The sequence below is a fragment of the Ochotona curzoniae genome, unplaced genomic scaffold (genome assembly GCF_017591425.1).
Source record: "Ochotona curzoniae isolate NIBS_2020 unplaced genomic scaffold, NIBS_Ocur_1.0 contig_4148, whole genome shotgun sequence".
NCBI classification, from domain to species: domain Eukaryota; kingdom Metazoa; phylum Chordata; class Mammalia; order Lagomorpha; family Ochotonidae; genus Ochotona; species Ochotona curzoniae.
This window is the reverse complement of record NW_024466146.1, coordinates 5,773,875-5,788,822: the sequence shown is the minus strand read 5'-3', so window position 1 is coordinate 5,788,822 and position 14,948 is coordinate 5,773,875. Positions and strand designations below refer to the sequence as shown.

The window sequence follows — 14,948 nt, the reverse complement described above, 5'->3', positions numbered from 1 at the left end:
TAATTTATAAAAGAACCCTCTGAGATGTCACCTCTCGAACCCACTTATTCAAGCTGATAAAATCGCTAGACCAGAAACCAGAAATAGCTGGATTGTGTTCCCAGTATTCCAGTAGTTGTGTCCAAAGACAAGATTTAAACCTCTGGAAAGTTTTCCTCTCTATAATATTAAAAGAATGTTTGTAAATTTAAAAATAAGCTTATTATATTACTTTAATTTTCTGAAAGCATGACTGCCAAAAGCTTCAGCCATCTGGAGCATGGCCATGAACCTAAGCTGACATGGATAAGCAATCAATCAAGCATAAAGAAGCAGATAGGTCTATGCATTGCTAAGCCACCACCACCTCCGTGCATTATGCTGCTCCCTAAATCACACAGTAGAAGGATTGCAAATGTTTCTGACATCAGGACAACCTCCACGAACTGACTGTTGACAACCAAGAGAAAAGACAGGAAAGTATCCTGAGTCAACAACAACTAAGGTGCTTGACAGAGAGAATTTAAAGTAAATACCCTCATACAATTTATATTCTCCTAGGAGTTTATATTTCCCCCATTTAATAGGACATTTTTATAGGTAAGAATAGTTAAATATTTTTGTATGTTTGATCTATATTTGGATAAGTCAAAACAGTCACATTAAACAGTAACAAATAGCATCAGATCCTGTGTGCAAGTATAGAGTGTGGAAGCAAACGTGTAGAAAGAAGCAGCATGAATGATCTGTGGTGACAAGTAGCCAGATGAAGCCAGAATAGATCTGAGCCATGAAGCCTACTTGAAATGTAAGGAGGTCTTAGGAAAAGAAGGGAAGCTTGGGAAAAAGGAAATGTCACAGGTAAAGGCACAGGAGCAGAAGAGAACATAGGCCAGACACAACAGGTGAGCGCTGAGTCACACTAGGTGAGTCAGAGGTGTGCCGAAAGTAATTCACAGAAGGTTTGAAGAGAAAGATGATGCAGATGGAGATGATGTCTAAAACTGATGCATGTGTATGGTAGATAGGTCAGAGCACAATGATACCCAGAAATAAGGCAGAGACTCTTCAATCTTTTTAAATATTTGCTTATTGATTTAGAAGGCAGAGTTACAGAGATGTAGGGAAGCACAGTGAGAAGAGAGATCTACCATGCCCAAATGTTCACAACAGCCTAGGCTCGACCAGGCCAAGGCCAGGAGCCTGAAACTCCACCCTGGTCTCCCATGTAGATATTAGGAAACAAACCTATGGGTGTTGGCTTCACACGTGATATATCAGCTCACTGTGCCACAACAGCAGACCCTGGGAGATTTTTTTATGAATCCAGACATGGATGAAAAGAATCTGGGGTAAGATGGAAAAAGAGAATTACCTTGGAGACAATTTAAAGAAAAGCAGGGGCTGGTATTGTGTTGAGGCTGGCAAGCCAGTGCCTGCAGTGCTAGCATCTAAAGTGAGTGTTAGTTTAAGACCTGGCTGCTCTACTTCTGATCCAGCTCCCTGCTCATGTGCCTGGAAAAGCAGTGGAAGATTCCTGAAGTGCTTGGACCCCAGGCCTAATGAGGGGCACTTGGAAGATGCTCTGGGCTCCTGGCTTTGATCTGGCATAGCCCTAGCCATTGCTGCTATTTGGGGTGTGAACCAGTGGATAGAAGAGCTGTGTGTGTGTGTGTGTGTGTGTGTGTGTGTGTGTGTGTGTGTGTGTGTGTGTAACTCTGCCTTTCAAATAAATAAAAATAAATCTTTTTAAAAACTTTTGACATAAATGTTGAAGTATTTTTTGCTAAAAGAAAGAAGCCTGTCCCAAAAGACCAATTCTTTTATGATTTCATCTCTGTGAAATATCCAACACAGGCAAACCTATGGAGACAGAAAGCAGATCATTTGTTCCTAGAGGCAGGGGTCATTACTTGAAGGATATGGAGTTTTGGGAGCAGGTTGGTGAGATGTTAGAAAATTAATGGTGTTGATGACATTCAACTCTGTGAGGAAACGAAGAACACTTGGACACTTTGGCTGAATTATATGATATGTGAATTATTTCTCAATAAATTATTATTGAAAAAGAAAAAGAAGGAATCCATAAAATATTATGAGTAACAAGATATATGTGCTTGGTGAAGAAAGTGAGTCATTCAGTACAGACTCTGTAATTTCCTATTTAATTCTCATTGAAATATCAAGAATGGCCACTAACATCATTATTATTTATGGTTGTTTTAGGAGCCCTAGATGATACAATGATATATAAATCATAAGCAAAGAGTACTAGAAAAGGAAGGAACCAGTTATTACATCCAGAAAACTTAAATGAATCAACCAAAATGGGTAGCCCTGATGAAAACTTAGCAATATGGTCATATGTACAATATATACAAATGTCAATACATTCTAATAGCCTAGCATTTGCAAATTAAAAATGAAGCCTACACAAGTCTAACCTTGAAATAGTCTTAATAATGAGTGGCTTATAACAGGAAATTTTATTAAGTAATAATAAATGAAAATTTGATAACATTGAAGATAGTTGCCATATTCTTTGATAGAAAGGCTAGTTGTGAAGATTTAGTCCCTAAATTAATCTTAAGTTTTGTTTTCTCTCTTTTTGAAAAAATATTATTTATTTGTTTATTCATTTAAACAGTAGAGCAATACAGAAAGAGAAAACGAGGTAGAAGAGAAAGTGAGAGAGAATTCTTCCATCCATGGGTTCACTTCCTAAATGACTGCAACAGCCAAGTCTGGGCCATACCAAAGCCAGGAACCACCAACTCCATCCTGTTATCTCCCAAAAGTAGCAGGAGCCGACTACACGGGTCTTCTGCTGCTGCCTTTTCAGGTACATTAATAGGAAGCTTGATTACAGGCAAAGCTACTGGAACTCAGGACTTCAGCCCACACTCTGATATGGGATGCTGCTGTTGCAAACAACAGTTTAATAACCTGCTGTACCACAAAGCTGACCTCTAGGTTTTGTCTTTTCTTTCTTTCTTTCTTCTTTCTTTCTCTCTTTTTCCTTTTTTTTTTTTTTAGCAATTATTTTGTTTTCCATTTTAGTTATTTGAGAGACACACGCATCACAGGGACAGACGTACAGAGTTCTTCCTTCTGCTGGTTCACTCCTCAAATGCACACAAAAAACCAGGCAAACCAGGAGCCCAGAACTCAATCCAAATTGCCCACTTGGATAGTAAGGACCTAAACACTTGGGCATCACTGCTGCCACTCATGGTACGCAGTACCATGAAGCTAGGATTGGAAGCAGGGCTAGAACTCAAAGTCAGCCACCCAAATATGGAATGTAAGCATGAAGCAATGTCTTAGCTGCTGTGCCTAGTGCCTACCTCCCCACCCCGAGAAGGTTCTTCAAGTTGTGATAAAGTCCTAAGCAAGAGTAGATATACATTGCTGGCAGTGTATGTTTGGTGGAATTGTTGAGAACCTTTCAAGTATCCCTACTGATGTCCCGAGAAAATCTAGTCGATGGAGACGAAACTCTTTGCTTGAGATAGCCACGCTTTGCCGTTGGGTCCTGGATCACAACCCTCCTGTCTTCCCCAGTGCTTCTCCTCCAGTATCCAACTATCATTCCTTCACTGGCCTGCTTTCCACACTGTTCCATGTCCTACTACATGGAAATAGCGTTACTACCATTTGGGAATCACCCTGTGACGGGGGGAAAGGGTTTCCTGGTGCATGGGTCTATGATTTGGCAATAGTTATTAGAAAGTATGTACCATGTGTTGATGTTAGGAGCATGCCCGACTGGGGTTTATGAGGGTTAATGAATCCCTTAGAGCCTGTGAAATGAGGTCTAGTTGCAGCTTCCTGAAGGTAATGGAGGGAAAGGGAAGTTAAAGAGTGGTGCAAAACCTACTCCAAAACAGCCCTGGTAACTCTGTCCTGTTTATTAAGAAAAAGAACTGCACTCTTAGAAAGCAATAAATCTAATCTTTCTATTCACTTTCTTCATTTTAATGCAACAACAATCCATATTCACTGTTTTCAAAAACACAGCTAGGTGGTATATAGAAAGACTCAGGCTTGCTTCTCTGACTTGTTCCCCAGCCTAGAGTAAGCCATTGCTATGTTTGTTTTGAAAGTATCATGGGCTTATTCTTATCTTTGATTTTCTGAAAAACTTCCTGTATTACAAAAGACATGATTACATTCATTGTAACATTCTATTTGTGCAATCCAATTGCTACTACTTATTCACCTGGACATTGTAATTTCTCTGAACAATGTGTTTTACCACATTTCCCTCAGATGTTATTTTTAAGTCAAATTGTAGTTTCAATCATGAATTCATTTGTAAGACACTGTCCAGCTAGTACCAAATTAAAGGCAGTCTTCATTTCTTATATCCAAATCAGCATATACATGCATTTGTGTTACTAAGAGAGAAATAAAGACAGATTTTATCTTGTTAGTGTGTGAAATGCTGGTAGTCTTTGAAGCCAGCCCATGAATATTACTCATGTGTGAAACAATGTGACTGAGTGTGGGGTCCAAGCTCATGGTTGTTTGTGGGGCAAGAGAGTGAGGTATCCTTGGGAGAGGAGCAGCTCCCATCCCCCAGGACACATGCAGCACCTGGAGGACATGCAGCCCCCTACTCAGAGCCAAAGTCCTGGATTTCTGATTTTTTGAAAGAAGCCAAGAATCTGAATTTCTATGAGGAATCTGCTAATTTATAAATGGCTCATTTAAAAAAAAGTCTACAAGGTAAAAATCTATAGGATAGAAATGGTCCTCAGATTGCCATCTATTTTATTATATCTACCAGCAGCCAACGAAACTCATTTTGCTATGTTTGCTGTATGTTCTTTGGGGGAATGATGAAAAAAAAAACTATCCCGTTAATTCAACAGAAAAAAAAATATTACTGAATTGATATAACATCATCTTCTGTGTTCCTATTTCCTGTATATTTTAATCCTATTTTGGGAAACCTACCACATTCCTCCTGTACCACATCATGAATGTGAAGTTGGTCTAGGAAAATAGGGTTCCCATTTGTCAGTCCTTGATCGCCTTTACCACAATGCAAAGAAACATGAACACAAACCAAGTTCTGAAATCTTCACTCTTTCAGCCTCTTACAATGGCTTAAGCCAGAGAGTTCTTTTGGAGCAAAAGAAAAAAATAATAGAGTATTTTTTTTCCCCACAGAGTTACCAAGAAATTATAATTAGAGGTTTTCCTGTTGTTCCTGTTGTATAAAGCAAAAGGCATGTCCTTTCCTTTTCTGTGTCTGCAAGAGCTGTGTTCCCAACAAATCTATTTCCCTGTCTCATTTCTCTTTCTGCAGGTGATAGAGGGAAAACTGGCTCCATTTTTGGGCAAGGTCATCAAGTTTGCCACCTCACACGTGTACAGCTGCAGCCTTTGCAGCCAGAAGGGCTTCATCTGTGAAATCTGTAACAACGGAGAGATCCTCTACCCCTTTGAGGATATTTCAACAAGCAGGTACACAAGATCTTCTCTTAGAATGTTTGAATATGCAATTTTATTTGGCTGTGTCTCTTTTCTCTTACCCTCAATCAGGGTTCTCTTGCATTTGCAGAACTTCTTTTGCCCTTTGACTTGCTGTCTTTGTGTATTCCCAGCTCTTCTCTGCTTTTCTCCAGACCGAGTTAACAGAGTTTGGAAGAAACATTGCCAACTCTACCTTATTAGGTGATACAAAGCGTTCAGGTTCATTTTTAGAATGAAGATTGTGGAGGAAGAATCTCCACAACCTTTCCCTGGCCAAATAATGGGCAATGGGGACTTGCAGTCTCAGAGCAGCATTGGGAACAGGTCAGCCAGCACTGAGAATCAAACTGGAGGACACGGGGAACAGCTGCCTGCTCCACCACGTGCGTTGCCACAGATACTCTGTAGGCTAGTGGTGATCATTGAAGACCCAAAGGAGAGAAAAGCAGGAGTTTATGTTGGATTATCTGTATAACCAAAGTAAGATTTGGGCATCATCACAGTCATTCATTGATGGAGGATTTTGTTTAACTGGAAATCAGGGTTTTTAGTGTTTTGTTTTTGAATCACAAATGATACATATCATTTTCCCTCTCATCCCAAAAGCACAATAATAATATGTTCTGTGTGCGTGTGTGTGTGTGTGTGTGCACGCGTGCGCGTGCATGCCAGCTGTTCTGGGCATGAATGTCATGGCTCATTTCCCACTCTGCAGGGCTCATTGACACTGAGACTTAGAGCAGAAGGTGAGGCATGTGGCCAGGAAAGCCTGACGCCTGTGGGGCAGAGCTGGGGTGGTGAGAGTTGACTCAGCCATTTTCACCTCATCTTAAACCAAAGACTGTTTGTAAAACATTCAGGAACTTGGATTTGTCCCACATACAGGTATACAGACACATAAATACATAGGTAGAAAGAAATACACACCCAGAGCATCCACTCTCTTATTTCCTGGATACAGGTATTTAGCTTATAACCTAGAGATGAAATACTTCGCAAAAATACACAGCACACAAAAAAACTTCTATGCAAATAATGGTAGTGGAAGTATTTATAATAGTCAGCAATGGAAGCAATCTGAGCATCAACTGATGAATAGGTAAATAAAATGTGAAAAAAAAATCTATTCAGTGGAATATTATTCAACCATAAAAAGGAATGAAATCCTAGTACAAGCTACAACATAGATTAACCTCAAAAACAAGGGCCCAGCACGGTGGCCTAGCAGCTAAATTCCTCAGCTTGAACAGAACACACCTGGATCCCACGTGGGTGCTGGTTCTAATCCCAGTGGCCCCACTTCCCATCCAGCTCTCTGCCTGTGGCCTAGGGAGACAGTTGAGGAAGGCCCAAAGCCTTGGGACCCTTCACCCACACAGGAGACCTGGAGGAAGTTCCTGGTTCCTGGCTTCGGATCAGAGCAGCACCGGCCATTGAGGTCACTTGGGGAGTGAACCATCGGGTGAAAGATCTTTCCCCCTTATCTCTCCTCCTCTCTGTATGTCTGACTTTGCAATAAAAATAAAATGAATCTTTAAAAAAAGAAAATAGAAAACAAGCTAAAAGAAAGTTCTATTTATACGATACATCCATAATAGGCTAAACTGTAGAGACCACAAGTAGATTAGTGATTGTTCCGGAGAAGAGGGAAAGGCAATGGCCACTAATGGGCAAGGTTTCTTTTAAAGATGATGAAATGTTCAGAACCAGACTATGGCGATTGCAAGGTCTTATGACCACACTGGAAATCAGTGAATTATAATAAGAGTGAATTTAATAGTACACAAATTATATTGTAATGAAAATGTTTAGTAGAAATACTAAAATTAAGTTTAAAATCCTTCCAACTGAATAAGCCATATACCAGTCCACAAAACATATTTCAATAAATTTTATAAGATTGAAACTGTGAAAAATATGTTCTCTAGCATATAGTGTAAAAGTTCTGCAATAGAAAGAAAATGTAAGAAGCAAAATATTTGAAACTTAAACCATATACTTTTAAATAATTCATGAGCCAAAGAAGAAAACACAAGGTAAATTTTCAAATATTTGGAAATGAATAAGAATTAAATACAAAATATAGAATACATTAGATTCAGTTAATAACTGTGTTTAACAGTGAAGTTTATGAACACCTATATCAAAAACCCTCATATTAATAACCTGAATTTCCACCTTAAGAAACTGGATAAAGAAGAAGAAATCAAATCCAAAGCAAACAAAAAGAAGCAGAGAATGAAAATCATGACATAAATCATAAAACAGAAAATAGAAAAAGCAATGGATCAATGAAAGCACAGTAGAAAATAAACAAAATTGACATCCTTCACAATAGCTAGCCTAAAAAAGACATTAAGGAAAAAGACACAACTTGCCAAAATGGGGAATAAACAAGAAACAGAAATAAAAGACTTATAAAAGAGTGCTAGAAACTACGTGGACACCTTAAGTAAAATGAAAGAAATCTACATACAAGAAAAATCACCAAAATTGATTTAAGAAGAAGCAAAAATATTAGAGCTAGAATTTTAAGTCAATAAATTGAATTAGTAGTTTTTGAAACATTCCCAAAGAAAAACCAGATGTTTGCACGGTGAATTATGTTGAATATTTAAAGAAATAAAAACAAGTTCTTTTCCAAAAGACATAATAACCCTTAACCTGTTGAAACAGAAAGATAAACTACATGAAGCAAAAGCATATAGAGCTACGGGAGAAATAGCTGAGTCCAACTATTGTAGTTAAGAGATTTCAACACACCTCTCTCCGTAGCTGATAGGTCCAGCCGGCAGAAAACCAGTAAGAATTCAATTAAAACAGCACTGTCAATCAACTGAGTCTAATTGACACCTGCAGGTTGTTACAACCAATGACAGCAGAATACCTGATAGTGCCAGATTCACATAGAACATTTACCTAGAGAGACCATACTCTGGGCCATAAGACACATCTGAAAAAATTTAGAAGAATGTAAAACATATAAAGTATGTCTTCACACTATAATGAAATTAAACCAGAAATCTATGCCAAAGATACTGAAAGATCTCAGAATATCTGGAGATTCAATTAAATACTCCTAAGTTGATAATTTATGTTCACACAAAAACATGCACATGTTTGTTTACAAGAGTGTTTACAGCAGCTTTATTCATAACTGGCAAAAACAAAACAGTGCCTTTCAATGGGTTGATGGACAAACAAATAATGGTATGTATTCATACAATGGCATATATTATTCATCAGTAAAAGAGATGAACTATCAGGCCACAATAAAACATGGAATAACCCTAAATCCATGCTGTGAAGTGAAAGAGACCATTCCTAGAGACCATATACTAAATGACTTCAGGTATGTGATATTCTGAAAAAGTTGAAATTATACCAACAATAAAAGGACCAATGTTGGCCAAGGATCCTAGAGCTGGAGAAGGATGACAAAATGTAAAACAGGAGATCTTTAGGGCAGTGAAACTATTCACTCTGTGGTTAATAGTGTTATACTTTTGTCAGAATTCATAGAAACTACACAACAAACAGTAGACCCTAATTTAAACTTGGTGAGTGATGATGTGTCAGCATTGATTCATGAATTGTAATAGTAGCACCATACTATCATACTAATGTTAAGATGTTAATAATATAGAAACTGGGGCTGCGGCCATGGCATAGTAAGCTAAACCTCCACCTGTGGTACCAGCATCCCCTGTATGTACCGATTCCTGTCCCAGCTGCTCCACTTCATTCTAGCTTTCTGCTTATGGCCTGGGAAAGCAGTGAAGAAGGGCTCAAATCCTTGGGCCCCTAAACTCACATGGGAGGCCAGAAGAAACTCCTGGCTCCTGGCTTCGCATCAGCTCAGCTCCGGCCATTGCGACCACTTGGGGAGTGAACCAACAGATAGATGATCTTTCTCTCTGTCTCTCCTTCTCTCTGTATATCTGACTTTCCAATTTAAAAAAAAACAAAAAAACTAAATCTTAAAAAAATGAAGTGTTGAAAGAAAAATTCATCAACTTTAAAAATAGATAAAACTTTCCAAAAATAATATGGAAACTGAAGTAGAGAGACAAAATATAGGAACTTTATGTTCAGTTTCTCTATGAAATTAAAACTGTTCTAAAACATAGTCTGAAAAAATAGTTGACTCTGAGATCAAAGCTAAATAGACAATGTTTTACAGAAGAATCACAAAGATAGTAGAGTTCCCATGGGCCACAGCTTATATCTTTTTTTTCCAGTTTTTTATGATACCACATCTCACATTTTACTTATTTTTGTTGACCTTGAAAGTTTTTTGGAGAACTGATGTTTGTTAGAATCCCTTTGTAGGGACATGTCTGCATTTTTCTTTAAGTTTAGACTGGATTTTATGTGAGTACAGAGGAAGACCATAGAGATAAAGTCATGTTATCAGCAGAGCATTTCACAGTGACAAGCTTTAAATCTTTCTTTTTTGAAAGGTAGAGATACTGAAAGAGACCTTCCATCCACTGGTCCACTTCCAAACGGCCAAAAGGCCAGGGCTGGACAAGGCCAAAGCCATGATCTTCATCCAGATCTCCCACATGGCTGCAGGGCTTCAAGGACTTGCGCCATCTTCTGCGTTCCCAAGCATGTTAGCAGGGAGAAGGATCAGAAGTCCAGCAGCCGAGACTTGAAACCGTGCCCATATGGGATGCTGATGTTGCAGGTGGTGGCTTAGCCTGGATGCCACAACACAAACTTTCAGTTACACCCTGTCAGCATGACTTAATGAATGCAGTGGTGCCATGTCAGGTTTCTCCATTTAACATTACTCTTTCTCCTCCTCCCTAACTGTACTCTGTGGAAGAGATTTCTGTGAGCATTTCATATTAACAAGTGAGGAGGCAGACGTTATGCTAACAGTGAGTTAAATTAATACTTAGGACACCCACATTCCCCTGTCAGTTCTAGTCCACAGCTACTGCATACTTCCACCCCAGCTTCCTGCTAATGCACCTAGGAGGTGAAAGGCATTGACTCACGTGATTGGACCTCTGTCACCTATATGGACGATCCAGAGATCTGCCCCTAGCTTCAGCCTGACCTACCCCTGATGTTGCAGTTATTTGGAGAGTAAAACATAGAATGAAAGATCTGTGTGTGTATGTGGTTATCTACCGTCCAAGTGGAAGACAATAAGTATTTAACAAAATGAATGAAAACTGTTTCCCATTCTTTTAGGAGAAAAATATATACAAAAGCATTTGGGAATCCTTCTGCCTAAGAAATTTGACCCCTTTTACTCCATTTTTAAAATCTTTTAATTGGAATGAGCATCATAGCATCGTGAGTAAAGTCACTGCTTGAATACCTGCATCCCCTATGGGCACTGATCTGTGTCCTGGTTGCTACACTTCTGACCCAGCTCCCCACTAATGGCCTGGGAAGAGTAACAGATTATGTCCCAGATATTTGGTTTCCTGCCATGCACATGGGAGACTCAGATGGAATTATTGGCTCGTGGCTTCGATCTGACCCAGCCCTGGGCATTTCAACCATTTGAGGGAGTGAACCAATGGATGGAAACTCCTTCTTTCAATGTCTCTCCTCTCTCTCTCTGTGTGTCTCCTCATCCCTCTCTGTATCTCCAAATTTCAAATAAGCAAATAAATCTTTTAAAAACATTTTAACTGATAAAAATTGTGCATGGATATGGGATGTTCATATTTATGTGATATTTTGATTATGTGATGATTGTGTACATTGTGTGATGTTCACATTGGGGTAAATACCTCTCCTTAAACATGGATCAATTCATTATGTTGTATTTATTTTTCCAATTGTTTGCCTATTCATATCAGTGTGGATGTATAGTATAGTTTGGGTTGCAGGCCAGTATCACTTTATTTCAGACTGCTGTAGTGTTCACCATGCAAGTTCTAGGTTATTCCTGTATACCTTTGACATACCCCCACCTGCGGGGTTTTTGTCTTGGGGACTGGCATGGTGTTCGTTAGCATTTCCTTGTGTGCTGGCATTATCAGATGCTCCAGGCTTGGGCTACTCTTTCGTACTTCTTTCCTTCATGCTAAAAGCAGGTATCTGCCCAAGGAATCCTGGTTCCCTTTGTTGGACAAAGGTTTGAGAAACCCAATCTGGGCGGTGAGTTTCAAGCACATGTGTAAAGCCCTTGGCCTCTGGGCTGATCTCTGGACTGGGAGAGAGTGCTACCTCTGTAATTTCCTGTGAGACTTGATCTGTTTATACCGTAGAATCTGTATCCTCAAAGACTGCCTAAGATTATGAATCACCATGAGAAGTCAGTCCTGTACTTAGAGGTGTAGCTGTTTCTCACCGAAACAATCCCGTTAGTACAGCTGCAGGCTCACAGGGGCATGGGCCCTGCTGGAAAGAGCATGTAGCTGTTTAGCCTCCTGAATTCCTTGGTCAGAGTAGTGTTTGCAGTTTGCACAAAGTCTGAGTCAGAGGAAACTTGACCAACTTTCCTGAAATTCCAGGTTGATAACACTTTTCAGGAACCTGCTGAACTTCCTTTAGTGTTCAGTTTTCAGTCATACTCTGGGAGTGCTTCAGACAAGCCTGTTGGAAAAGGTATTAATGAAACACTCATTGAATGAAAATTTTATTTAGAAACACCACATTGTCAATTCCAAACATACAGCAAATATATATTGAATAAATGGATATGATAAGTGAAAATAAATCTGAGGGCCCAGCATGATGGCTCAATGGCTAAATCCTCACTTTGCAAGTGCAAGGATTCCATGTGAGCACTGGTTCCTGTCCCAACTGTTCCACTTCCCATTCAGCTCCCTGCTCGTGGCCTGGGAAAGCAATAGAGAATGGCCCAAAGCCTTGGGATGCTACGCCTGCATGGGAGACCTGGAAGAAGCTCCTGGCTCCTAGTTTCAGATCACCTCAGTTCCAGCTGTTGCAGTCATTTAGGGAGTAAACCAGTAGATAGAAGAATTTTCTCTCTGTCTTTTCTCTGATCTGCCTTTCCAATCTGATCTTCTATTTCAAAAATAAAAGTAAATGAATCTTTAAAAAAATTTTGAATAGTAGGGAAATTTTTTAAATATGTGTATGACAAATCTTTATGAAAGAAGCAATATGGTCTGAGTTTGATTAAAAGTAATCTGATGGAGGAATAAGGTTTGTGGATATAAATGATAAGGATTGCCATGAATTAGTAATTGTTGAAGCTAGATGAAGGGTGCATAGAAATGATGGGTACTTTTGGATATCTTGAAATTTAATAATCTGTGTGTAGAGATTGTGGTACAGTGAGTTAAGCCACTGCTTACAATACTGATACCTCTATTCAAGTGCTGATTTGAGTTTCAACTGCTCTACTTTTGATCCAACTCCCTGCTCATGCACTTGGGAAAATAGCAGAAGATGACCCGATGTGGGAGACCTTGATGGTGCTCCAGGTTTCTGGCTCAGCCTGGTCTTGACCTAACTGATGCAGCCATTTGGGAAGTAAATCAGCAGATAAGAAATTCTCTCTCTCTCTCTCTCCCCTTCTCTCTCTCTCCCTTTCTTCAAATAAGCAAATAAATCTTTTTGTGTGTAAAAAAATCTTAGAAATACAGCATTTAGTGAGTGTATTACCACATATCTTTGATCATCCTAGTGAATTCAGCCCATCTGAGTCTTCAGAAATGTACTTACTATCTTTGTAGATCCAAATATCATTTGAATAGCGTAATTACAATTCAGTACAAAACATGTCACAAGTGTTTGAACTCTTCATTCTTTCAGCAAATGGTGCTGTGAGTGTATTCTGTGCGTTGCACTAAGTTCTAAAGACAGGCAATGAGCAGGGCCTGCTTCTGACTCACCAAGAGGTTCCAATCTAATGAGAGAAGAGCCTCAGGCAGTGCCACTGCAGTTCGGGAGGAGCACAGCAGAGGCAGGACCTGAACTCCAAGGGGGCTGCATCATCCTTAGGAGCAAGATGTATTGCGAATGATAAAAATAAGCTCCACAATCTCAAAAAATGCTAGGAAACTCCAAGTTGCCCTCTGAAGCCCTGGTTTATATTCTTCAGAATTAGATCACACTCAAGTTTAACATGATGATTTCATTATGACCACAAATATCAAACACTGATCAATTCTTCAATACATTGTTTTCATAATGAAATTGATCATTATACTGTAGGAAGCTTCATTGATGTGTAATTTATAATGTACCCCTAGTGTTCACATTTTCAGGCTTATATCTGATAGATACCATGCCTGTGCCTGGGCTAATAGGGGCATGTTGTTAACTTTCATTTGTGCTAAACTAGCAATCTATAGATCTCTTTATTCAATTCTTCCTTGGTCAGTCCTCTTGGCCAGGCATGTTATCTCTATTTTAATAGTAAGGAAACCTTGGTTCAGAGAGGGCAACTAACTTGGAACACAAGATAAGGTCAAAACATGAACCCAAGTACATCTGACTGCAAAGTCTGTAGTTCTTTCATTACAGGACATGCTTCCTCCATACCTCTAGTTTCAATTCACTCCATGCTGTACCCACTACACTAATTTCATAGACAGTGTGTGCCTTTGTCATGAAAAAATCATCTCCAGACTATTGTTTTAATTGCCCCTTTGCCACCTTGGGAGTTCATTTCTTGGAGTGTGAGCTCCAGTTAGGTTGGGATGGGAGAGAAAGAGAGAGATGCCTTTTCATTGTAAAATGGACAAAGGAAGAGAGGACAGGAGATCCTTCTGCCTCCTGCACATCCCTCAGCAGGGGAGGTTGGCCCAGATGCACCTCCAGAAGCCAAGCATGTGTTAACCTAGCTGTGTGCCACAGCTCCCTCCCCGTGTTCTCAGTCGGATGACAATGATAGCTTTACCTAGAGACATCCTTTCTTCTCGACAGAAATTAAATGGATATCCCTCATTAGCCTTAGTAGGAAATTGCTAACATCTAAAGTGCAAGATTTAAAATACTGCTGGAAAATCCTGAATGGCGAGCCTGCTTTGCTTCAGTCTAATCCAGCCTCGCCCTCCCAGGAGACAGGGAAATAGACATTGGGTTACAACACTGACAGAATTCCACATCGTAAAGAGATAGAAATGACAAAACAGCCTCCTTGATTTAGATTGAGAAACAAAGGTTCTATCATTTAAGGATTACAAATAGAAGATTAGGCTGCTACTGCTCTAAGATTTAAGGGAAGACAATAAATGTAAAAGCCAAGAAGCTATATAAATCCACTAAACGATCCTGGACTTGGAACTGTGTTTTTGTTTTGCTTTGGGTTTTTTTTTTTTTTTAATCCCTAAATTGTCTCTCCTGCAGCTTTCTTTCTGACACCTCTACATATCACTAATCTCTTGGTGTTAAGAGTACCTCCCTAATACAGCTAAGGACAGCATCCTGCTTTCAGCATTTCTCTGAAGATGCCATTGCTGCATCTCAGAATGTTTCCAGCTCACAAGTATACTCCATCTCAACACAGCCAGCGTACGTCGTACCGTGGGATTTGCAGC

The 14,948-nt window shown here is 39.5% G+C and overlaps 1 protein-coding gene across 3 annotated transcripts in view; it reads left to right on the top strand.

The window, feature by feature from the left end:
- The window catches only part of PLEKHM3 (pleckstrin homology domain containing M3), a 202,224-nt gene that overhangs the window by 167,729 nt on the left and 19,547 nt on the right, over window positions 1–14,948 (top strand). The window contains exons 7-8 of one of the 3 annotated variants that reach the window (XM_040984566.1): window positions 5,297–5,454; window positions 5,595–6,724. In XM_040984566.1, coding sequence (XP_040840500.1) covers window positions 5,297–5,454; window positions 5,595–5,625 — 189 coding nt within the window. In that variant the 3' untranslated portion in view covers window positions 5,626–6,724. Of the gene's footprint in view, window positions 1–5,296; window positions 6,725–14,948 lie in introns of those variants that run through there. The other 2 variants (XM_040984565.1, XM_040984564.1) reach the window with 2 other exon arrangements.